Source organism: Megalobrama amblycephala, linkage group LG15 (genome assembly GCF_018812025.1).
Source record: "Megalobrama amblycephala isolate DHTTF-2021 linkage group LG15, ASM1881202v1, whole genome shotgun sequence".
Classification (NCBI taxonomy): Eukaryota; Metazoa; Chordata; class Actinopteri; order Cypriniformes; family Xenocyprididae; genus Megalobrama; species Megalobrama amblycephala.
The window spans coordinates 33,941,559-33,968,526 of NC_063058.1; the positions used below are offsets into that span (position 1 = coordinate 33,941,559).

A 26,968-nucleotide genomic window follows, 5' to 3' on the forward strand; every position below is an offset into this window, starting at 1 on the left:
TGTAGTCATTAGCTAAACTAGCACACATTTCATGGTGATTTAACACTGAAATCAAGCCATTGTCTCATTAAATCACTTTGAGGCCAATAAAAAGTCCTGCTTTCTCTATGGAGCTAAAGGTGAGATGAGTGTCACTGTATCACAGGGACAGACGGACTCAGAAGTGCTGCTTTCAGGATCAGGTTGACCTGTTTCAGGTGTTGGGAGACACCCGGGGCCACAGAGGACTCTCCTTTAGTTACTGAGATCCACACGGCATAATTAACACACAGATCATGCTCTTTTTGGTGCTTGTACATGCAAAACATGTTAGGAGTTTGTTTAAATCACTCCACTAAAAACGGCAATATACTCACGGCAAAGTACTTTTACGTTCTTCGCTTAAAGTATTAGTTAATTCAAATTTTCTGATAATCCTTTAAGGGTAAAAAATGTTAGAAAAACATGAGCAGTATACTGTTAGTAAACCTCAAAATGAGAAAAAAGCAAAAGAATCTGATCATAGCTACGTGGATATGTTTGCACAAGCTCTGCAATTCGGCACTCCAGTAAAGTCACGTAAAGTTTATTTATATAACACTTTATTCAACAGATTGCTTAAAAGCAAGCAACTTTACAGTATTAAACATGAAAACCAGTGCCAGTGTCTTATTTCATTAGAATTACAACCTCATTTTTCTATTATAAATTGGCTTTTTAGTGTGTTTCATGTTTTCACTCGCAGACTTCTGACCTTGACGGACTGAACAGAAGAAATGAACAGGAGAAGGTTTCCACGTCAAAGAAGGCGGAGCCTCAGAGCCACACCGAACCAAAGGATATTTGGACAGAAATGTATTTATTTGTTACTGGAGAATGCATAAAAAAAATTCAATGGAATGTGGGTGACACCCGGTGGCTTTTTTTTGGAACAACGCCTAAACAAAATTTCATGGGAACTTTAATTTTTGTGATATCAACTTCAAATTTGGAACACAACATAGTTACACATTTGGCTTTGATTTTATATAAATTTTAGAGTAAAAAATAATATTTTTAAAAATATATATTATATAAAATAAAATCTTTTTAGTACAGTTCATTTGATTTACAGTAAATTGTGTTCAGAAACTCAAGAATGAAAGGTGTTTACCAGCCGGCGCAAACTTTTCTGGAAAGTTCACTTTGGCAAGCTATTTCAGAACTCCCAAAACGAACTTCGTTTTGGCCTGATTTTGTTCGAAATGAAGTCACATCAGTTCGCTCAGTTTGATTTCGCTTGAAGTATATCGGGAACTTAAGACTGCATTTACATTAGCACAAAAAATCACACTTTCAGACTTCAGAGCCACTTCCAAATGTGGTTTATACATATGCGATATTGACATCTCTAACGTAGTATTATGAAGCAGACATGCCTGTATGCGCTCACACTAAAACTCACAGCTTTCTTTATTAAGATAGAAACTTCACCTCAAATAAACCAAATATATGCCTCAAATAAACATAAAACAAATATTCATCCTCATTTTCAACTGACTAAATAAATCATATTCCTAAAATAAACATCTACACTAAAAAAAATCCTTTTTACAAATCAAAAGCTTCATGTTTATAAATGCTGATTAGCAAAACACTATTTAAAATGCATGTCTCACCGTGGGGCGTCAACTTCTGAAAAGTATGATTTAAAACCCTATTAACCAATCAAAAGCTTCATTTTTACACATACTAAATACCGAAATAAATAAATGAATTGTAGTCGCAAATAAACAAATCTATTTATCCTCAATTTAATCTTCTGGTTCTGTTCTGTCATTTTTTAACAGAAAATTTTATATTTTGTTTTTTTAGATTTTTTTTTACTTCATCAGAATGGTACGACACCGGGTGTGCCTCATACGTCCTAAGCTAATTAATAAACGTTATTAGTTAAGATAACACGCCTAACATTAGCCATGACGGGAAAAAAGCAGGTGATCGTTATCTGGCAGTTACTAATTATTTTTATGGGTATAAAATAATAATTAGCAGGATAAAACTAATGATAGCCTACTCTAATTAATTATAGAGCACTGTTTATATACCGCGACTCCGCCTCCGGGCTCCACTGACGATTCTTTCTGCGAATGCCCAGGCTCCAAACGTTTTTTTTTTTTTGACGTTTTTGCGTAACGTGTTGGCGCCCATCGGCGTCCGTTTTGGCTTCAGTTCAATACAATGGAAGGAAGCGGCGTCGTGTCGTCCATCTTTTTTTACAGTCTATGTACGACACTTGATAAAGGTTTTGGCACACAAAAAAAACAAAAACAAGGACATGATTTGAAAAGATTAAATGGATTGTATGCTGTCAAAAATGAGTGCATTGGAAATGAATGGGAAGCGAAATTCATCTAGTGGAAGCGTTTGGTACTGCGCACAAACAAAATCTTACTGAAAGCTCATTTTTTGAGATATCAACCTCAAATTTAAAAAAACACAACTTGTTTAGATTTCTGGCTTTGATTTTCTTGCTGTTTTAGAGTAATACATATTTTGGAAAATACATACAAAATATAAGATTTAAAAATAGTATTTTTATGCATTTTTCATAATATTAAACAAACTTCTCTTACCTTTTTTTTTTTGACAGTTAAGGGGTGAAATGCTTGCGCTCTTTAAAGCAGGATGGATTCTGATTGGCTGTCTATGTTTTTATCATTCATCAGCTGAAAAAAAAAAATTGTTCTGAAAGTGATTCCAACAATATCGTTTCTATATGCCGTTATCATTATAGCTGGTGTAGATTTTGCTATTTACATTGAGAACGATATCTTTATCATTATAGTTATCATCCTTGGTGTGAACGGGCCTTTATCATTGTAAACTAAACTAAAACTAAAACTCTTTTATTAATTGAAATGAAGCTGAAATAAAATAAATATTAGATGAAAAACTTAAACCAAACATAAAGTTAAAAATGTAAACTAAACGAAAATTAAATTTTTTTTTAAGTCTTGGCAACTAAATAAAATAAGTTCAAGTTAAATCACTAAGATTACTCAGCAGAAGTAAATAAAAACTAAAACTAATACTGAAATAAACAAAATCTTACTGAAAGCTCATTTTTTGAGATATCAACCTCAAATTTAAAAAAACACAACTTGTTTAGATTTCTGGCTTTGATTTTCTTGCCATTTTAGAGTAATACATATTTTGGAAAATACATACAAAATATAAAATTTAAAAATAGTATTTTTATGCATTTTTCGAATATTAAACAAACTTCTCTAACTTTTTTTTTTACTTTCGATGTTTTTTACTTCAGCAATAATCTGCCAAGTGTCATCTTTAAAAAAGAGCCAAAACTTCAGTCTGTGCTCTAAGGCATTCAAGATTTCCGACAGTTTAATTTGGACATCAGGTCTATGCTCAAAAAATGAATAAATGGATTATAACTACTGCACAAATATCATTTAGTACCATAAAATCCCCTAAAATTACAAAATATGAAATAAAAAACATTATCAAACTAAAATATGGTACATTCATCAACCCACCAGAGGGTTAAACTCATTAAAAACCCCATTAACCAATCAAAAAGTTTCATATTTAGAAATGCTCATTAACAAAATGCATGGCACACCGTGGAACCTCAGCTTCCTAAAAGGACTGAGTTAGTATGATAAAAGTATGATTAAAAACCTTATTAAGCTTCATATGTACGAATGCTCCATTCAGGTGAATAAAAATGAGCAGGCGTACTCACACGAGGAAGTGATACAGGAAGCACCTCAGGCCGGCGGGTCTCTCTAGGAAGTTGTACACATCGCCCTGCATGCTAGTCTTGGCGTGGTAGGGGCTGTGCATGAAGCGGGCGGCGGCGGGGACGGAGAGGGGCTGGCAGCGCTCGCTGTGCGCCGGTGGCTCCTTTGTGTGGCCACCTGGAGCGACGGCTGCGCTTGATCCATTATTCACCACGGGCTCCGGTTCCAGTGAAACAGGAGAGCGGGACGGTGCGAGGGACGCGCTGGACGCTGCTGCCTCCTCCAGGCTGTGCAGAGAGCTCCGCACCGGGAAGTCGTGGCCGTTGTGGCCGCAGTTCTTCAGCTTGATGCTGTTGCTGGAGGTGGACCATCCGAACGTACGGCCGCGGGACAAAAGAGGGGTTTGGCGGCCCAGTCTCTCCCCCATGGTGGGGATGAGTGTTTCAGTGGTTTCCACAACTGCTCCGAAGTGATGAATGTGTCACAGCAAGTCAATGAGATCTACATGACACCAGACCTGTGAAGGGAGAACAAATTGGGGAAAACATTTACGGAGTTTAACACATTTTAAGATTGGTTACAATCTTTGGTTGTGTTTGATCGAGCACCAGTTGTAGGGAAGTCTTATGATGCACTCCAAGTGGATTTAAATAAGGAGCAGCTCAGACAATCTCAGACAGGTTAATATTGCATGAGGATGTGCTGAAGATCACCAGACACATCCATCATCATCCTCTGACAGCCACCATGACACCTGAAAGTCACACACTTCAGAAAATTAATAAAATCTTTTTAGATTCAATAAAAGATCCAAGCTTTTTTCTAAAACCATTTTTAGTGTTCCTGAGTTGCAAACTTGCTGAATAAAATATTAATTTCTTTTACAAAAAGATATAAGATATTCAGCAAGGATGCATTAAATTGATCAAAAGTGACAGTAAAGACATTTATAACATTACAAAAGATTTCTATTTCAAATAAATGCTTTTGAACTTTTTTATTTATCAAAAAATCCCGAAAAAATGTATCACGGTTTCCAATATGGACAGCACAACTGTTTTCAACATTGATAATGATCAGAAATGTTTCTTGAGCAGCAAATCAGAATGATTTCTGAAGGATCATGTGATAAATTACACTTTACTATATATTCACACAGAAAACAGTTATTTTACTGTATTTTTGTTCCCTGGTGACACAAATCATCTCACTGTTTAAAGGATTAGTTCAGTTCACAGTTAAAATGTACTGATAATTTACTCACCCCCATCATGTCATCCAATATGTTCATGTCTTTCTTTCTTCAGTTGAAAAGAAATGAAGGTTTTTGAGGAAAACATTCCAGGATTTTTCTCCATATAGTGGACTTCACTGGGGTTCAACGGGTTGAAGGTCCAAATGTCAGTTTCAGTGCAGCTTCAAAGAGCTCTACATGATCCCAGACGAGGAATAAGAGTCTTATCTAGAGAAACCATCGATCATTTTCTAAAAAAAAATTAAAATTATATACTTTTTAAACACAAATGCTCGTCTTGCACTGCTCTGCAATGCGCCACGCATGATGTAATCATGTTGGAAAGGTCACGTGTGACGTAGGAGGATGTACCGTTGTAGAGCGAAAAATTTCATTTCCTTTCCAACATGATTACATCATGCGTGGCGCATCACAGAGCAGTGCAAGACGAGCATTTGTGTTTAAAAAGTATATAATTTTAATTTTTTTTTAGAAAATGATCGATGGTTTCTCTAGATAAGACTCTTATTCCTCGTCTGGGATCATGTAGAGCTCTTTGAAGCTGCACTGAAACTGACATTTGGACCTTCAACCCGTTGAACCCCAGTGAAGTCCACTATATGGAGAAAAATCCTGGAATGTTTTCCTCAAAAACCTTCATTTCTTTTCAGCTGAAGAAAGAAAGACATGAACATCTTGGATGACATGGGATGACTTTTTTTTTTGTTGTTGTTGCTAAAACGTCTCGCAAAATGGAACAATCACACTTGTTTTTCCTCAGACAGAGCGAATGTGCTGAATGAGTGTCTTCCTCACATCAGCTTGACTGTGATTTCACTGAATCTTCCTCAGACAGTCACGAAGCAGTGAGGAAGAGGAGTAAAACACCCTCATAAATGAGGTCAGACATTCATGAGATCTTCATCATGAGATGGACACACAAAGCCACTGGAAAAAAAGCTTTGTGAGCGGAGAGAAATCGAAACAGGACCCTGCCATGTCTGTCAGTCAGAGCGGCCGAGACGCTGACAGAACCGGCGACCACAGCGCCGTCCGCTCGCAGATATGGTTTCAGACGACCGCTTTAAGCTCACAATGTCAAGAGACAGAAATCACTCACAGTCAGAGCGTGTCGAGAGGATTTACTGGACAGAGAGATAAACACACTCACGCTCATTCATTTGTGCATGAAACGAGTGCAGCACATGAATGAAACCTGTCAAATTACTTCTTATAATAATTTCTTACAAATTTCTTGTCATTTATGTAGCTAAATTCTATATTTTATATGATCATTTCATATATACACACATATATATATATATATATATATATATATATATATATATATATACACACACATATGTGGATTTATGTGTATATATATATATATATATATATATATATATATATATATATATATATATAAATTTGCATTTAACAAAAATTTGTAAATATGTGTGTGTAAATATACATATATATAAATACACACACATACATACATATATATGTATGTGTATATATATATATATATATATATATATATATATATATATAGTGTATATATATATATATATATATAAAATGCAAATCTTTGAATCATTTCAAATCACTATTATATTACGTGGTTTGTTACCACATTAGGTATCTTAAATAACAAAAACATTTCTTTGCAGCATTTTTATTAATTTATAATAAATATACAATATATTGTTAGCTCATGTTGACGTTACAATGTATTAGTATAAATGTAAAAATGAACTAGACTAATAAAATGCTGTCAAAGTGTTGTTTATTGTAATTTCATGTGATAACTGTCAACAAACGCAAAATTACTGTTAAAAAAAATTCATTTATATGCATATTTTGTGTGGTGAAAAGTTTATTAATGTTCATTTAAAAACAGAAATAGACTATTTTTTTGTGTATTTATATTCTCAATATGCACATACACTGTTTTGCAATATTTAGCCTGATCTACAGACACTCGCATTAAACTGTGAGATGTCAAGAAGACCCTTTCCTGAATCACACACGTCCATCTTAAAGGGAAATCATTTCAATCAGTCAACATCACTTTAAAGGCTAAAATAAAGGAAATTAACTTTTATATCAACGATACCTCCAGCAGGGCTCCTGATGAGTCTCGTGCAGTTCTCCGTCATCATCTGAAGTGAGCGCGTTAATTGCAGTGATGAGGAGGAGATGAGCTTCATCTGTCTGTCTGAGTGATGCTGAGAGTCAAACACATGCTGCGAGCGCGCGCACACCTGACGCGCGCATCATCGGCGTCTGTCAGGGGCTTCACAGACTACGCTTCTGAAATATCTGTCATAAACAAACGTTTTATGCACTGACACATTAAAAGAGGAATATGCCATAATTCTTGTTAAACACTTGCTTCTCAAGGATGCCTCGCGCGCCACGTGCGATTCGGTTAAAAAATGCGATTCAGTTAAAAATGGTCAGTTAAAAACACATGTTAAGACCTTTAGGTTCCGTTCAATTCTTTCACTCTCCGTCTATTTGTTTTAAACGCAAAAAAAAAAAAAAAAAAAAAAAAAATGCTTTTCATTTTATTTTATATTTTTTGTCTTTCTAATTAGTTTCAAGTCCCTCAAAGTTACACTTAAATCTTGTTCTGAATTAAAATCAGATGATTTGATTTGTTTATATTTCAAAACTAACTGAATATCAATACACAAACACTGATGCGTTCACTCTCAATGTTTGTCTCTGACATCTTTTTAGTTTCGCTTTATTTGCGTTCATCCGGGCCGCCGTAGTCTCGCCGCAGGTTTTCCCAACATGGCTGCCCCCATCACTCACCCTGCTCTGTCCTCCTTTTGCAAAATAAACTGTAATATTAATGGAATATATAGTTTAATTTCATTAAATAGGAGGATTTCAATCTCCTCTGTCGTCTCAACAAGCGTCGTGGCCACAGAAAGAGGTAACGATAATATCCGTTATTTAATTAAGGAGAGTTTACAGTATTACGGAGAGTTACAATAATATTGATATTAGTGTTTTTGTTTATATATATAATATATATATACTACATTTAACTAACCAAACCACCACATTTTTAGACATGTACCATAGTAATACTATGGTATTCTTTGAAATTATTCTATGATAATCATTCAGCACCTAGTATATATTAAAGCACCTTGGTATTATCATTTGATGCCGTTGTACCATTACATAATGCTTAAATGCTTGTCTGACATGTTGCATCTAAGTAAATGGTTTCTTATAACCTAATATTACCACATCTAGTATTGCTTTATTTATTTTTTTATGAGGTTAATTTCTGCCCTCATTGAATGTCTGATTACAGAAGCCACAGGTAGAGGTGGTCGGGGTCAGTGGAGGTCAAGGAGACAGGTGGATTATTACACTTTACCTCAACACAACCGTAATACAGATAGTTTGAGTTCTGGTCTATGATTCAGTAAAGCAGATAAATAATATTATTGACAATGAAACACAGGCTGGGGATCCCAGGACAGAGCGGATGGCCGAGGATCAGGACTGGACCGCGGTTTACCCCACTGCTGCCTCATTCAAACCGTCCGCGGTTCCCCTGCCGGTGCGGATGGGATATCCCGTGAAGAGAGGCGTGCCGCCTGCCAAGAAGGGCAACCTGGAGCTGATAAAGGTGATCAAGTCATGATTACGTTTTATTGCATTATTATCACAAATTAAATTTTAATAAAGGTCGAACATGTGAATTTTCCACCTTTGTCCACTACTGTACATTAAAACACGTCCTGTTTATAGTCACATGCTCTAATGTCTTTCAGATTCCAAACTTTTTACACTTAACCCCGGTTGCCATTAAGAAGCACTGTGAGGCGCTGAAGCGTGAGTTTCTTGATTGTTACAGTTATAAATATTAGACAGCAGTTGATAACATGCGGTGGCTGAATGAAAGAGAGAGATTTGTAAATGTTTTCCGTGTTTAATTTGTCCAGCGTTCTGTACGAAGTGGCCGTCCGCCCTGGACTCTGATGAGAAATGCATGGAGCACTTCCCAATCCAGGTGCAGAGTAAGGAATTTGCATCCGCTGGACTGTCGCTGCGAAACCCAGACGCGCGGATAGTGACACTGAAGGTACGCCTGGCATATTTGTTTATTATTTTCTAGATATTTTATGAACGTTTTCCAAATCATGAAGAGGTTTTCGGATATGGCTTGTTTGATTGATAAAGAGTGCATTAGTGTCCTGCCTACATTTTCAGCAGCGCTTTTTCCGGAAGTATTTTTTAGGGCCCTATAAAATCCGTTTTATTTTTTCCCAAATTCCGTTTTTTCCGTTTTAATTTTTCTGGATTCCGTTTTTTTCCATTTTATTTATTTTTTGACTCCATTTTAATGGTTAAATTGAATTTTAGTAATCAAAAAACATGTCTAATTTATTGAAATAATGAATCTTGTCCCATTTACCAACAATTTAATAAAAGTTTAACAAAAAAATAAAAAAATTGTAGGGCCCTACGTTTTATTCTTTCCCCTCAAATTTTATTTTTACCAAATTCTGTTTTCTGGATTCCATTTTAATGGTTTAATTCCATTTTAATAATCAAAAAGCATGTCTAATTAATTGAATTCTTAAAAACAACAATATTAATTAATTAAAAAATATATTTTTATGATTTTTTTTTTTCTTCAGAAGTTCTGTTGTGTATTTAAATTTTTCTGGCAATCAAATGAACGCATACCATTTAATTTATCTTTTAATCATGAAATTAAACTTTTTTGTAACAATGTGCTGCTGAACAGAGCTTTACTGTTAAAATTAAAACATGGAAGAAACACTGAGATTATTGTTTAAAATATATTTTAATAATTTATTATTAAATTAATTTATCTAAATTCTACTGTACAACAGTAATATGTTTCTGTCAAGTTAAATCGAACTTTTATTTTGACGGTTTGCCTAGAGCTTTGAGTTTCTCTGTGTTTATGACGGTAGTTTTCTCAAACGAAGCGGTTAAATGCTGATGAAGTGACTTTCAGAGCAGCTCTGGAGATGAATTTGTGCATTCATATAGTGAGGCGACAGAGGACGAAAACACCACGAGCGTCGCACGTGCTTCAGCGTACGTGCGCCTGCGCGATTGTGTGTGAGGCGGTGTGAGGTAAATGAAACTGCGCTTCCACATCATTCATTTCAGAGTCACACAGGCATGCAGGATTCATGTTTAAATAGTCTTTTTGCGGTTTAATATTCAGTCACTAGTCTATATCGTGATTTAATTTAAGTGTACTGACCTGCTTTTAATTCATTCATCAAAAATTTGACAAATTCCGTGACATTCCGCGTTATATAGTAAATTCCGTTTTTATGAATGGATTCCGCGATTCTGTGATTGCGGAAATTATAGGGCCCTAATTTTTTTCCATTCATAGGGATTTCAAAAAAGTGTTCATTTAAGAAGTTGTAAGCTGTAAACCAACACAATCAGCTATGAGGAGAATCACAACATTACAAACTTTGATCTGAAGCAAAAAAGTATTTGAAAATGAGACAAAAGATGAACTTAACGGCTTTAGTGAGGGAAAGAACTACAATCCCATGAAGCATTGCAAACATCATAATCGACTTGAAAACAATGGAGAAATATAAAACTGCCCATTTAAAGTATTAGTCCACTTTCAAATAAAAATTTCCTGATAATTTACTCACCCCCATGTCATCCAATATGTTCATCTCTTTCTTTCTTCAGTGGAAAAGAAATGAAGGTTTTTGAGTGGACTTCACTGGGCACCAAACGGTTGAAGGTCAAAATTAGAGTTTCAGTGCAGCTTCAAAGAGCTTTAAACGATACCAGACGAGGAATAAGAGTCTTATCTAGAGAAACCATCGGTCATTTTCTAAAAAAAAAACATGGATGCTCCTCTTGAACTAGCTTCTTCTCTATTTGAATTCCAGCAGTGTAGACGCTGCTAAGTGTACTACTGCCCTCCACAGGTCAAAGTGTGAACTAAATTGTCATATTCAATATGCTAGTGCAAGTATATAACAATTAGTTCAATCTTTGACCTGTGGAGGGCAGTAATACACTTAGCAGTGTCTACACTGCTGGAATTCAAATAGAGAAGAAGAAGAGAGCTAGTTCAAGACGAGCGTCTATGGTTAAAACGTATATAATTTTTTACATTTTTTTTAGAAAATGAGTGGTGGTTTCTCTAGATAAGACTCTTATTTCCTCATCTGGGATTCGTGTAGAAGCGCTTTGAAGCTGCAGTGAAACTGTAATTTTGACCTTCAACTGTTTGGTGCCCATTGAAGTCCACTATAAGGAGAAAAATCCTGGAATGTTTTCATCAAACACCTTCATTTCTTTTCGACTGAAGAAAGAAAGACATGAACATCTTGGATGACATGGGGGTGAGTAAATTATCAGGAAATTTTATTTGAAAGTGAACTAATAATTTAAATAGTTCAATGCAAAATATGCATATATATTCAAATATATAAGTGTTTTGAGAGCGTAGGAAGACTCGATTATGTCATTTGAGGTGGAATTTTCTATACAGCTTCATGGGAAATATAGTTTTTCATAACGAAATCCACTGTTAAACATGATTATTTTTTGGCAGAAGCAAATGGTAGAAGCAAATACCATCAATTAACAACCTTGTAAGCTCACAGAAAGGTTGTCTTCAAAGGTTTATAAGCTATCATTAAAAATAATTTTCCTTCTGAAACCTGCCTGTTGAACTATTGCATTATTATTACAAACACTTGGATTTGCCATGTTTATGGCTTCAAATATGTGAGTATTTTGTTAGAAGCAAGCCAGTATTCACAGAGTTTTTCCTAAGGCACCTGTTTCGAATAAACAGCATGTAAATGGCAAATCAAGCTGCGGTTGGTCACACTGCATGTCAGTCAGATGGTTTAATTAGGTGGTTTTTGGACAGAATATGCTGCGTTTACTGATAATCAAGTCTGTCAAAGACTAGCTTTAATTAAGCAGTATGATGAACTGTTTTCTGTCCATACAGTATGTCTCCTCTTAGCAGGATTATATATGATTATGTGCTCAGGAAACACATTCAGTAGCACATTATGAAAGGTACAGGAGCATTAAATGATCATAAATACTCATTTTGCTTGAGTAAACACTGGGACTGATGTCAGTAAACAAATTTACCCGTTCATGTAACAACATGCGTCGTGATGATGGCCTCAGCAAAACCTCATTGATTTTGATATATTCTCCTATTTATAATCTGAAATCATAAATCTCTCACCATCTGCCTGGAAAAAACGTTAGATTATGACTGCAATGCAGGAATCGCCATCTGACATTAATCCCCTTGGATTAGGGCTAGAAGTGAGGGGGATCAAAGGGCAGATATACGGGATGAGTCTGGGAGAGGGTCTTTCCCCCCCGTCCTTCCTTGACTAAAACTTGAATAAATGAAGTGATATTGCATTGAGCGCTGTTGTTTTTCTTGCAGAGAGCTTAGTGACATCACTGCGTGTTGTGTTTGATCCCATTGGCTGATCCGGAGCGGGATTTAAAGGGCAGAGTTGTGCAAAAATAGTTAGTGCTTTTTAGAGTTTGTTGTTTAGAAGAATAAGATCCGGACTGGAGGAAGGCCAAGTGTGATTGAAGTGAAAATGATGAAATGCTGAAGATTTGGATTAAGTGAATCGTGGAAATCGTCCTTCGGTGAACTTTGATTTTTAAGGCTGGGAAACTTTTCCTACATAACTGTGCTAGTTTTATGTCTCTCATGTATTCTCAATTATGATGCATCTTTAACTAATCAAACACTCTGTTTAAAGGGGACCTATTCACTTTTACATGGTGTTTGAACATAAATTTGTTTTTTTAATCCCCATAAATCATAAGCAGTGTCTCAGAATAAGCTGTTTGCAGATGGTAGCTTTTGTGACATCACAAATGCTTAGGCCCCTTCCATAACTGCTGACAGACTCCGCCCTATTAGCTTAGCTCCTCCCCTCAGTGAGCTGTACACAGTCCACCATGTTTATCTCCCCACCAAAGCATTTAACAGCAGCATTCAAATAAGAAATGTATTCTTATTAAAGCTACTAAAGTTATTAAATCAGGAGCAGTGAGTGATTTTCTGTTTGTCTTTTGTTGATTTGGTTCATATTAACAGCAGCAGGTACTGTATATTACACTGCTGTCACTTTAATACACAGATCTAATAGACACATGCGATTTCTTTCCCTGCTGTTTACGTTCACAGACATAACCGACTGTTTTTATGTGTGTTTTTGACATAAATGACTGTTTATGTGTGTTTTTTGACATAACCGACTGTGTTTGTGTGTGTTTTTGACATAACCGACTGTGTTTGTGTGTGTTTTTGACATAACCGACTGTGTTTGTGTGTGTTTTTTGACATAACCGACTGTGTTTGTGTGTGTTTTTGACATAACCGACTGTGTTTGTGTGTGTTTTTGACATAACCGACTGTGTTTGTGTGCTTTTGACATAACCGACTGTGTTTATGTATGTTTTTGACATAACCGACTGTTTGTGTGTGTTTTTGACATAACCGACTGTGTTTGTGTGTGTTTTTGACATAACCGACTGTGTTTGTGTGTGTTTTTGACATAACCGACTGTGTTTATGTATGTTTTTGACATAACCGACTGTTTGTGTGTGTTTTTTGACATAACCGACTGTGTTTGTGTGTGTTTTTGACATAACCGACTGTGTTTGTGTGCTTTTGACATAACCGACTGTGTTTATGTATGTTTTTGACATAACCGACTGTTTGTGTGTGTTTTTTGACATAACCGACTGTGTTTGTGTGTGTTTTTGACATAACCGACTGTGTTTGTGTGTGTTTTTTGACATAACCGACTGTGTTTGTGTGTGTTTTTGACATAACCGACTGTGTTTGTGTGTGTTTTTTGACATAACCGACTGTGTTTATGTATGTTTTTGACATAACCGACTGTTTGTGTGTGTTTTTGACATAACCGACTGTGTTTGTGTGTGTTTTTGACATAACCGACTGTGTTTATGTGTGCTTTTGACATAACCGACTGTGTTTATGTATGTTTTTGACATAACCGACTGTGTTTGTGTGTGTTTTTGACATAACCGACTGTGTTTGTGTGTGTTTTTTGACATAACCGACTGTGTTTGTGTGTGTTTTTTGACATAACCGACTGTGTTTGTGTGTGTTTTTGACATAACCGACTGTGTTTGTGTGTGTTTTTGACATAACCGACTGTGTTTGTGTGCTTTTGACATAACCGACTGTGTTTATGTATGTTTTTGACATAACCGACTGTTTGTGTGTGTTTTTGACATAACCGACTGTGTTTGTGTGTGTTTTTGACATAACCGACTGTGTTTGTGTGTGTTTTTGACATAACCGACTGTGTTTATGTATGTTTTTGACATAACCGACTGTTTGTGTGTGTTTTTTGACATAACCGACTGTGTTTGTGTGTGTTTTTGACATAACCGACTGTGTTTGTGTGCTTTTGACATAACCGACTGTGTTTATGTATGTTTTTGACATAACCGACTGTTTGTGTGTGTTTTTTGACATAACCGACTGTGTTTATGTGTGCTTTTGACATAACCGACTGTGTTTATGTATGTTTTTGACATAACCGACTGTTTGTGTGTGTTTTTGACATAACCGACTGTGTTTGTGTGTGTTTTTTGACATAACCGACTGTGTTTGTGTGTGTTTTTTGACATAACCGACTGTGTTTGTGTGTGTTTTTGACATAACCGACTGTGTTTGTGTGTGTTTTTTGACATAACCGACTGTGTTTGTGTGTGTTTTTGACATAACCGACTGTGTTTGTGTGTGTTTTTTGACATAACCGACTGTGTTTATGTATGTTTTTGACATAACCGACTGTTTGTGTGTGTTTTTGACATAACCGACTGTGTTTGTGTGTGTTTTTGACATAACCGACTGTGTTTATGTGTGCTTTTGACATAACCGACTGTGTTTATGTATGTTTTTGACATAACCGACTGTTTGTGTGTGTTTTTGACATAACCGACTGTGTTTGTGTGTGTTTTTTGACATAACCGACTGTGTTTGTGTGTGTTTTTTGACATAACCGACTGTGTTTGTGTGTGTTTTTGACATAACCGACTGTGTTTATGTATGTTTTTGACATAACCGACTGTTTGTGTGTGTTTTTTGACATAACCGACTGTGTTTGTGTGTGTTTTTTGACATAACCGACTGTGTTTGTGTGTGTTTTTGACATAACCGACTGTGTTTATGTATGTTTTTGACATAACCGACTGTGTTTGTGTGTGTTTTTTGACATAACCGACTGTGTTTGTGTGTGTTTTTGACATAACCGACTGTGTTTATGTATGTTTTTGACATAACCGACTGTGTTTGTGTGTGTTTTTTGACATAACCGACTGTGTTTGTGTGTGTTTTTGACATAACCGACTGTTTGTGTGTGTTTTTGACATAACCGACTGTGTATTTGAAAGTTTACGTGTAATAAGACGTAAAAGAGAACTTAGTTTAGTACTCACACGCCATTTAACATCCAGCTTTCTGTGCTTGTGCATTTAGAAAACCATATATCAGAAGTTTAGACTGATATTTAAAGGGGTCCTTGATTATGATTTCACTTTTTTAACTTTAGTTAGTGTGTAATGTTGCTGTTTGAGCATAAACAACATCTGCAAAGTTACAACGCTCAAAGTTCAATGCAAAGGAAGATATTTCTTTTAAATAAATCGCTTTTTAAGGACTACAACAAACATCTGGTAGGGACTACAACGAGCTTCTTCCTGTATTAGTGACATCACTAACCATAAAATTAACATAAACCCCGCCCCCGAGAACACACATCAAAGGGGGCGGAGCCATGTTGGGCTGCTTTAGAGAAGAGGAAGAGTTGTTGTAGTAGAGTGTTGTTCATGCCGTCATTTTACGCCGGACTGCTTCACAAACGAGGGTCAATTCAACACAAAAGATGAACATGACGGCACATGCTAGTGGATGAGTTGAATCAACTCCACAGCAACTACATCAATTTATCCACTAATCATTCAGAAACATCTAAAAGTTGTAACTTCTTCCTGAGTCTCTCCATCAGTGTCGACTCTGGTTTGAACAATGTAAGGCTGAACACTTTCCTCATTTTGGCTGCGTGAGATTCTCCAGCTTTGTTGTTGTTGAGCTGTTAAAGCTCCGCCCTCTTCTGGAAAGGGGGCGAGGAGCAGCAGCTCATTTGCATTTAAAGGGACACACACAAAAACAGCGTGTTTTTGCTCACACCAAAATAGGGGCAAATTTGACAAGCTATAATAAATGATCTGTCCGCATTATAGGTCCGATTTAATTCAAAATTATATTTTTATCCTTTGCAGGTGAAGCTCTCCAGCCTAAATCTGGACGATCATGCCAGAAAGAAGATGATCAAACTCAGTGATGAGCGTTACTGTAAAGACACCGACACGCTCACCATCACCACAGACAGGTGGGTGATATGGATATATATTTTGTTGTATTATCATCATTTCACAGCTTATCTTTAAAATGGATCTTCATGCATGTTTTTAGTTGCCCGCTGAGACAGCAGAATTATGATTACGCCATGTACCTCCTCACCGTGCTTTACCACGAGTCCTGGGTGAGTCTGAAAACCTCCACACTAGTTTAGATGTGTTTGTGCTTTATTAGCCGTCATGTACGAGTCTGTTGGGTTTCATGTTTAAGATCACATTTGGGCAGGATTTTTCAAAACAAGTGCATATGCTACAGGGTGAATCTCATGAAAACTGTTGAGAAATGTCTAGTTCATATTTCACCCCAAAATAAAACTTTTTGCATGAAGAAAATTAAGCCTATTTGAACACCTTGTAGATAGTTGGAGTGAAATATGGCCTGGGCAATTCTTAGTTTGATGACATTGTTTGAACTTATGTTTGGAGTGGCAAAAATGGTAAATGATGGTAAAATGTCATTTTTGGCCATTAAGCATGATCAATAATAATAATGATCATTATGACTTCAGTATCAGCACATTGATTGGTTTGTGATCAGCTTCTCTGATGGAGGTTGGTCTGTTTTCTGTCCTCAAGTGTTTGAATCACAGGTGAGTCTCTCTCATGTCTTTCACTCAACACATGAATATTTCACCTCTCTATTGTAGCTCTTATGAAAGTTTCAGTGGGGGCCGCTGGCAGTGGGGTGGTTTTCCATGACCGAGGCCCCCTGATGAACGACATGAAACGATAGGATGAGGGGGGCAGGAATAAAGAAAGGAACAGAGGTTGGGAATCCGCAACAGTGATGGTGCACTTTGTGTTTTTACATTCCCTGCCGTTCCATTGAATTTAACATGGAAACCTGGAGATTTAATCTTCTGATTTTTTAGGCTTGAAAAGGTGGAAATTTTTATTTAAGTTTTTCTAATTCTACTCAACTCTAATGTTTTTAATTGGCTAGAAATTTCCACAATGTAAGGTGGCATACATGGCATCAAATATAATTTTTTTTTGCATATATATATATATATATATATATATATATATATATATATATATATAATGTGTGTATACACACACACACTTTATAAATAAATAAATATAATATATATATATATATATATATATATATATATATATATATATATATATATATATATATATATATATATATATATATATATATAGATAGATAGATAATTTCTTTATATTATATAATTATATTTATATATATAGTATATTTATAAAGTATGTGTGTGTGTTTGTATGTATATATAATATATGTATACACACACACTTTATAAATAAATAAATATAATATATATAAATAAAAAAAATATATATAGATAGATAGATAGATAGATAGATAGATAATTTCTTTATATTCTAGAATTATATATATATATAAGTTTTTAAATTAGAATTTATTAGAATTAGTATTACACAATCATATATACCCACACTTTATAAATATATACAGTAAATAAATATATATTATATAAATATATATATATATATATATATATATATATATATATATATATATACAGCTATGGAAAAAATTAAGAGACCACTTAACATTGATTTCTGAACTTGGAGTGGTCTCTTAATTTTTTCCATAGCTGTATATATATATATATATATATATATATATATATATATATATATATATATATATATATATATTTTTTTTTTTTTTTTTTTATATATATTTATTTACTGTATATTTATAAAGTTGTGTGTATGCATATTTTATACACACACACACTTTTTTTTTCCAAAAATATTTCAAATATATGCCACCCTACATTTTGAAAATTTCTAGCCAATCAAAAACATTAGAGTTGAGTAGAATTAGTATTACACAATATATATATGGTCATATTTTTTCATATTTATTACAATATGTCGTAAACAGAATTGCTTAAGGAAATAAAATGAAAATATATCTTCAAATACTAAAATATTTTACAGAATGTGCAAGAAATTTTCAATTTTAAAATACATTTTGGGTAAATGCAACACATTTTTGAACAATATGAATATATTTAGTTTGAAATATATTAAATGGCCAAAGATGAGCAAATATGAGTAACTAAAACTGATTTTTGTATAACAGCAATACATTTTTGGCCCTTTTTTTTTATTTTTTTTATTATTTGTAAAAAATATATCTGAACCTGTTTTTCATTGGTCATTGATGTGGAAACTACTACAAAAAAGTAATTTTTTTTTTTTTATTTTTAGTTTTAATTCTTACCTTGAGCTTGATCCAAACTATTTAGGCTGCATCTGAAAACCTAGGCAGCTGACTTGATGCCTCGTTTGTGCATGAAGGCACCTCACAAAATTGATTTCGGACAGACTTCTGAGGCAGCGTCACCGTTTAATGATCTGCCGCAAAACAGCGCAAGCTTTGGTGAGAACTAAACAAATATTAATTACTACAGTAGTGAAATGACATTTACACACAAACTGACCAGCAAACGCAATTTTTGGACATTATTACTTAGCATTGAAACCAAAGTAATCCATCACACCTGTCCTGCCAAACATCACTCAGTTAGTTTCATGATTATCCCCCTGATTTGATGATTGACAGCTGTCTCGCCCAATGAGCAACCTGAGAGTGGAAACGGTCGCTGAATAGAGGCGTGTGATTGGCTGACAGGGAGATTCCATTGGAAAAAGCTGTTGGCGGCACCTCAGAAGATTCTCATTACAGCACGATGAAACGCGCAATCAATAATTCACGTCATATCTGCGTCTCCGCTTACACTGAGATCACGATCAAAGCTGAAAGCGGCTGTTTAATTGACGGCAGATGTAATGTGACAGTTTCTTTTGTGAATTAAGTGAGACTTGAAACAGCGATTAGTAACCTTTGAGTATCGCATGATTCACCTCATTAGCACAACAGAGGATGAATTAGCAGGCGCTTTTTTGATAAAACACAGATTAAGGACAAGAACGGTGTAATTTATACACTTGAACTTCTCAGAGTCGGCAAACCGAAGGCTTCCTACGCAGATGATCTTCTCGCTGTCTGTCTGCCGTAACCCCGGCTGACGACGCTCTTTGAGGAGTAAGGAACGTGACCTTTTAGATTCAGACAAGGTCAGCGACAAAAAATACAACAAATGCGCAAGATGTGTGCATTTTCCCATCATGCTCTTCTCACTAGAGACTCGCTGGCCTTGGTATTGTGTAACTATGTTCTTAGATTCACTAAGAAGACTGGCCGAGAGCCACGGTTGAGCTTTGTTTGCCATCCCGGTTGGGAAGTGTAACGGTGTCCGCTGGCCTTTCGCTAGCACAATGGCTAGCACAGTGGCGGCTCAGAGCAGGCAAGAAGGGGTAGAGTGACGTTGGGCGGGAACGGGAGGGGACGCTACGCCACAAAGCAGGCGATTGTTTCGGACCGTGAGGGTGATTGTATCTCCGAGACCTGGTTTAGCTGCCAATACGGCTACAGGATAATCCATTCAAACTGTGTTCACATTGACTGGAAGAGGTTTTGGAACAAATGTGGCCTGGATGTATTTCGAGAGGTTCAATATAAACCCTTTTTCCATTTCATTTGGTCTTTAATGCATCGTAAAGACATGACGAGACAAGATTCGCAACCCATTTTACTTTTGCGATGTGATGTACTTCTGAAACGTAGGATGGCCTATACAAACTAAAAGATATGGCTGTCAAATTGATTAAATGCATCTAATATAAAGGTTTGTTTATATAATATATCTGTGTGTGTGTGTGTGTGTGTATATATTTTATATATATATATATATATATATATATATATATATATATAAGAATTAAAACTAAAAATCAAAAAATAAATTACTTTTTTGTAGTAGTTTCCACACCAATGACCAATGAAAAACAGGTTCAGATATATTTTTTACAAATAATTTCAATAAAATAATGGCCAAAAATGTATTGCTGTTATACAAAAGTCAGTTTTAGTTACTCAAATTTGCTCATCTTTGGCCATTTAATATATTTCAAACTAAATATATACATATTGTTCAAAAATATGTTGCATTTACCCAAAATGTATTTTAAAATTTAAAATTTCTTGCACATTCTATATATATATATATATATATATATATATATATATATATATATATATATATATATGCATATGCATATATTATATATATATAAACTATTATGTTAGATGTGATAAATCACGATTTACAGCACTCACAACTTGGCTTAGTATTACACAATCATATATACCCACACTTTATAAATATATACAGTAAATAAATTATATATTATATAAATAATATATATATATATATATAATATATAAATACATTTTATATATATATATATATATATATATATATATATATATATATATATATAATATGTGTGTGTGTATACACACTTTATAAATAAATAAATATAATATATATAAATAAATAAAAATATATATAGATAGATAATTTCTTTATATTCTATAATTATATATATATATATATATATATATATATATATATATATATATATATATATATATATATATATATATATATATATAAGTTTTTAAATTAAAACTCTGAGTATAATAATTATGTATATATAAATACAGACACATACATGTATACATTTAAGAAATATATGCATGTTTAAATAAATATATTTATATATATTTTATATTACATATAAATATAAATATTTTATATATAAATCTAACATTTTTCTTAAATATATACATGTATGTGTCTGTATTTATATATACATAATTATTATACTCAGAACACACATATTTCGTAAACACAGACTTTTATTTTGCAAAAGATTAATCGCGATTAATCGTTGCAAATCCCTAATAGAATTATATGAGGAAATATAAGTTATCAGTATAACTTATTAAAAATATATAATATACAAAATAAATATTTTAAAATCTATTATATATATATAAAATAAAATTTTATAGATTTAGAAAAAATAGATATAATAATAGAATAATAGATAATATTATTATTTAAGATTTTAAAATATTTATTTATTTTGAAATCAAATAAATTAAATCATAAATAAATTTTTATTTATAAATAAAAATTATTTATGATTTCTGAAGGATCATGTAACACTGAAGACTGGAGTAATGGCTGATGAAAATTCAGCTTTGCATCACAGAAATAAATTATATTTTAAAGTATATTAAAATAGAAAACCATGATTTTAAATGGTAATAATATTTCACAATATTACTGCTTTTTTCTGTATTTTTAATCAAATAAATGCAGGCTTGATGAGCATGAGACTTCTTTCAAAAACATAAAAACTAGTAATGTTTCCAAACTTTTGACTGGTACTAGATATATAAAAAAAAAAAAAAAAAAAATATATATATATATATATATATATATATAATATACAGTACCAGTCAAAAGTTTGGAAACATTACTTTTATATATATATATATATATATATATATATATATATATATATATATATATATTTTATTTATTTATTTTTTTTTTTTGACAAAAAAGCCCTGATTTTTCTCTCGCCGTGCAGCGGAGAGGTTAAACCATCATCCTATCTTACACGCAGCGCTGGCCTTTCAGAAGCAAACCACCGAGCGTCTCCATGTCTTCCGTCAGCTCCTCAATTATACTCCCATTCTCTCAAGTGAAAGGCCAATCTCATCAATTAGTCGCAAACCATTTGATTTCCCTCTTCGGCTAAATTGAATCATTTGGGTCAACAGTCCTAATCAAATCCTCAAGATCTGGCCAAACCACCTTCATCTCCATAGAAACCACCTAATCCATCAGTCCCTCCCTAAGTAGTGCCCTGCGGCCGGGTGACTGGGGAAAGGAATGGAGGATAGCTGGACGAGGGATGGTTTTTTGTGGGCTCGTATTGATAGTCATTAGTCTAGAGCACCTGCACCGGCGAGAGGGTTATCTGCCCTGTGGCATGTGCAGGCCTTCATACACACAAAGACGCTTTTGTCACTGAGGATGGGAAGTATTGGGAAAATTTAGTCTCAGGCAAAGAAGGGACTCCGAGGATTCTTATCAAACACAAGCTGTCTTTAAAAGTTTGCACCAATCAGTGGAACGGTTAAGCGAACGTTCAGCGGCGTCTCTTAATGCTTTCTCGTGGTAATCAGAGCTGTTCATCGAGTTTAAGTAGCCGTGATCATTACATTTCCAAATCAGCTTGCCATTTTTATCGTGCCAGAATTCCTCGGCTGACACAAAACGCCAGCTTTTTTGCTTGAAGGTGAAGTGTTGTTTTTTCCAGTGCTACAATTCCAGTTTAAGTTGGGTTTAAATGTTTTTGCCTTTTCAGACAGATTTCTGTGATCAAATCATTTCTTTTGTCAATTGTCAGTGGTTTAGTGTCACATGCTCTCGGACGCTTGATTAATTGCCTTAATAATGAATCTCAGCCTTCGATGAAATTCTGACCATTTTCCATCAAAGTCCTGAAGTTGATGCTCAAAGTTGAGTTAAAAATATTGATATTAGCTTGTGCTTAACATAAATATCCTTATTTAACATTCCCCTTACATTATACTTCAGACACTTTAATGTTGACATTTTTTCATTAGCAAAAGCATGACGAAAAAAATTCCTGGCCAAAATATATTTCAAAAATACACTAAATATACATTGTAAACAGTGCGGCTTAAGGAAATATATTTTCCAAATTTAAAATAAAATTTAAACCTTCAAATGCTAAAATATATTTAAAAATGTGTAAGAAAAAAAATCTCTAATCTTAATCTACATTTGGGTAAATACAAAATTTATATTTTGAAAGATTTTTAAATATATAAATGAATTTATTTGAACTAATATTTTTAAAATTTTAAACCATTTTTTTGTTATATGACAATTTATTTTACAATCATTGAGATACTAAAATAGTTTATATTTTCTATTTTTATATTTTCATTCGTCTTTGTCATTTTATTCGTTTTATTTTTTGTTTTAGTTATTTTAGTACATCAAGTTAAACTAAATGAAAATGAGAAATGTTTTCTTGGCTGAAATAGATTAAATAAAATGTTTGTTTTATTTCATATTTTATTTCCAATAACAAAATATATATTTTGTTAATGGTTTTAGTTAATATTTTTAATAACCCTGGTTACATCAGCTGTTTTTTTAATATATATATATATATATATATATATATATATATATATATATATATATATATATATATATATATATATATAAATATATAATATATATTTATATATATATATATATATATATACATATATAAAATAACAGGAGGAAACAAGTATCTAAAACTTATTTTAATATAAACTTTATTAATATATTTATGTATTTATATATCAATATATTATGGACTTTTTTGTATATTTTGAAATATTAAAAAAAAATAATAATAATTATATATATATATATATATATATATATATATATAAAATATATAAAATATATAATATATAATATATATTTATATATATATATATATACATATATAAAATAACGGGAGGAAACAAGTATCTAAAACTTATTTTAATATAAACTTTATTAATATATTTATGTATTTATATATCAATATATTATGGACTTTTTTGTATATTTTGAAATATTAAAAAAAATAATAATAATTATATATATATATATAATATATATATATATATAAATATATAAAATATATAATATATAATATATATTTATATATAATATATATATACATATATAAAATAACGGAGGAAACAAGTATCTAAAACTTATTTTAATATAAACTTTATTAATATATTTATGTATTTATATATCAATATATTATGGACTTTTTTGTATATTTTGAAATATAAAAAAAAAAAAAAATATATATATATATATATTAATATAATATATATATAAAATATATAATAATAATATATATTTATATATATATATATATACATATATAAATAACGGGAGGAAACAAGTATCTAAAACTTATTTTAATATAAACTTTATTAATATATTTATGTATTTATATATCAATATATTATGGACTTTTTTGTATATTTTGAAATATTAAAAAAAAAAAAAAAAAAATATATATATTTATTATATTTATATATACATACATATATAAAATAACGGGAGGAAAGAAGTATCTAAAACTTATTTTAATATAAACTTTATTAACATATTTATGTATTTATATATCAATATATTATGGACTTTTTTGTATATTTTGAAATATTTAAAAAAAAAAAAAAAAAAATATATATATATATATATATATATATATATATATATATATATATATATATATATATATATATATATAAAAACACATTTTCCCTCCGTATTGGAGGGAGCGGGGATTTGTGTACAGTAAAGTATGGCATAAAAGACCTCTGAGGGTCAGGTAATACAAAATGACAAGCAACAATCGTAACAGGTCATTTTCATTTGGTGCAACATCTAAAAGTGCTCACAGCTGACATCTTTTATCCCTCACCCAATCAGTCAAACACTTTCACCACTGATCTTTTAAAACTTTTGTTTTGTCACGTCTCTGTGTTTTATAGAAAACCGAGGCATGGGAGCAGGAAAAGACACGTGCAGATATGGAGGAGTACGAGTGGGAAGACAGTCCATCCCAAAAGAACGTTCTGGAAACTCTCCTGCGCATGCGACCGCTAGGAGCGAAGGATGAGGTGGAGGAGGGAACCAGGGAGGAGCTGCTGGGACAGCCGGCCGTACAGGAGTACAGAGACGCTATGGTCGGGCTGAAGAACGAGGGAGAGACCGAGGAAAATCTACGGAAGTATAAAGAGGCTGTGAAGAAGCTCCTGAATATCTGAGCTCCATTATATGTACAATTTCATATTAACAGTGTAATGCATTGTTTCTATTATTTTGATGTTTTTGTTTTCAAACTATATGCAAAATTCTGTGAAAAATAAATATGACAGCACTATGTAAGTTGACCTGTTTTTTTTCTTTCTTGCATGAAACACAAAGTCAGAGTATCCGAGCTTCTGTCTTCTAATGCTGCATTCACATGCTATCAGAATTATCTTAAATATGAGTGTCCTGGTTAAAAATTGGACATGACAACAGTTTGTCTCTATTGATTTAAATAACAGACGGTATGTTTAGTTTGTATAAACTGGGTCAGTTCAGTTCTTATCTTGAAACAATTACCTCTAGAACATTACCAGAACTCGCTGCACTCAAAACACGCCCTTGATGGTTCAAGTGCCATTACCTGCACCCCACTGAAAGGACGCTTTGAGCCAACGTCTAGTAAAAATACCCCAGCACTCCATTAGTTCCTGCTCTGAGCTGTCACTTCTGGGAAAGGAGAAACCAAACTCCTCAGCGAGAAGTTCCGGCCGGTTCCATTTGGACGTGGAAAGAGGCGGCGGCGGTCTTGCGCATCTTAAAGCACTTAGCAAACAAATGCCTTTTTAAAACAAAACTGTCAGGTGTTCTCGAATGGACTGCTGCTCGTAGAGACTGATCTGAAAATGAGTGCTGATATTTGGTGTAATTAAAATATAAATCATCTGTTTAATGAAACTGTAAAAGCTTTACATGCACAGGAATGTCCAAGAAAGACAGTTCTTCAATAATACATCCATAAAATACATACATTCATGCATTCACTTTATAAAACAAGATATGGTTGAAATCGGATCCAAAACCTCCAAATTCTAAAGCAATATATTTATTTTTTCAGAGAATGCAATTCCCAGAATGTGTTGCAACAAGTTCTGAAAACAAAAGGATTGTTATTTACTTTTGCATCAATATCTTTTACTTAATTGAATAGCAAAAACATAGCTAAATCCAACTTAAATGGATTGTTTACACAAATTATGGCATCATTAGCTTAGCAACATGCTAACACCAAACCAAAGACTATAGAATAACACAAGACGTGTCACTCGTATTGTTTTGAATGGGAGAAAGTGTAACGCGCAATATGGCGGAATAAGTCCCGCCTTCTAAATAAGAGCCAATCGCCGACTGGTAAAGTCATCGCGTCACTGCAGCGGCCGTTAGAATCACCGGTTTCTATAGAAACAGTCAGACGCGCGCCTTTCGAAGAGACGCGCATTTAGGTCTGCGCATGCGCATTAGCTTGATCCAGCCTGAAAAATAGTTTTTTTTGTCATGATTCGAGCGTTTAGAAACTAAATTTATGAGCCGGTTGTTGTTAGATTTCATTGGTGATTTCAAATATGAAATTTAATCGTAAGGTTGGCGAACAGTTTTGGGGAATTTGATGTTTCCCCTTCAAAGAGACTGCATGATGCCCAGGATGCCCGAGAGGCGTTTCAAAGATGGCCGCCGAGTGAAATGACTTGTCTTAAAGGGACGTTGACCAAACTCAATTGTGTGAGATTCGTCCCATGTAGAGCGTTCCAAATCAAACATCTTCCATGCTGTCTTAGAAAGCAGTTGTCTATACAGGCAGCATACTAGGTTTTGGACCACAATCTATAAATTTGGAAAATAAACCTTTGTAAACATTTAACCTTTATCTG

At 33.4% G+C, this 26,968-nt stretch overlaps 2 protein-coding genes across 4 annotated transcripts in view; one reads left to right on the forward strand and one right to left on the reverse strand.

Moving 5' to 3' along the window:
* The window catches only part of kcnq1.2 (potassium voltage-gated channel, KQT-like subfamily, member 1.2), a 186,458-nt gene extending 178,838 nt beyond the window's left edge, over nucleotides 1–7,620 (reverse strand). For 2 of the 3 annotated variants that reach the window (XM_048158071.1, XM_048158072.1), the window contains exons 1-2: nucleotides 7,082–7,620; nucleotides 3,728–4,479 (exon numbers count right to left, since the gene is read on the reverse strand). In XM_048158071.1, the coding sequence (XP_048014028.1) occupies nucleotides 3,728–4,152 (425 nt within the window). In that variant the 5' untranslated portion in view covers nucleotides 4,153–4,479; nucleotides 7,082–7,620. The remainder of the gene's footprint in view (nucleotides 1–3,727; nucleotides 4,480–7,081) is intronic. The other variant, XM_048158070.1, reaches the window with a different exon arrangement.
* A 111-nt stretch (nucleotides 7,621–7,731) lies between these two features.
* On the forward strand, nucleotides 7,732–25,392 carry mrps35 (mitochondrial ribosomal protein S35). The gene is made up of 8 exons (XM_048158073.1): nucleotides 7,732–7,912; nucleotides 8,303–8,349; nucleotides 8,456–8,623; nucleotides 8,769–8,829; nucleotides 8,940–9,079; nucleotides 16,333–16,442; nucleotides 16,526–16,595; nucleotides 25,001–25,392. The coding sequence occupies exons 1-8, from the start codon at nucleotides 7,768–7,770 to the stop codon at nucleotides 25,274–25,276; spliced, it is 1,017 nt and encodes a 338-aa protein (XP_048014030.1). The 5' UTR covers nucleotides 7,732–7,767; the 3' UTR covers nucleotides 25,277–25,392.
* Nucleotides 25,393–26,968: the final 1,576 nt, after the last annotated feature.

What these genes read in the sequence shown, in the direction of transcription:
- mrps35 (XM_048158073.1), top strand. Translation starts at nt 7,768, where the DNA reads ATGGCTGCCCCCATCACTCACCCTGCTCTGTCCTCCTTTTGCAAAATA. An exon ending in AGTGGAGGTCAAGGAGACAG is followed by an intron (nt 8,350 to 8,455) that starts GTGGATTATTAC and finishes AATGAAACACAG; the next exon opens with GCTGGGGATCCCAGGACAGA. An exon ending in GCACTGTGAGGCGCTGAAGC is followed by an intron (nt 8,830 to 8,939) that starts GTGAGTTTCTTG and finishes TAATTTGTCCAG; the next exon opens with CGTTCTGTACGAAGTGGCCG.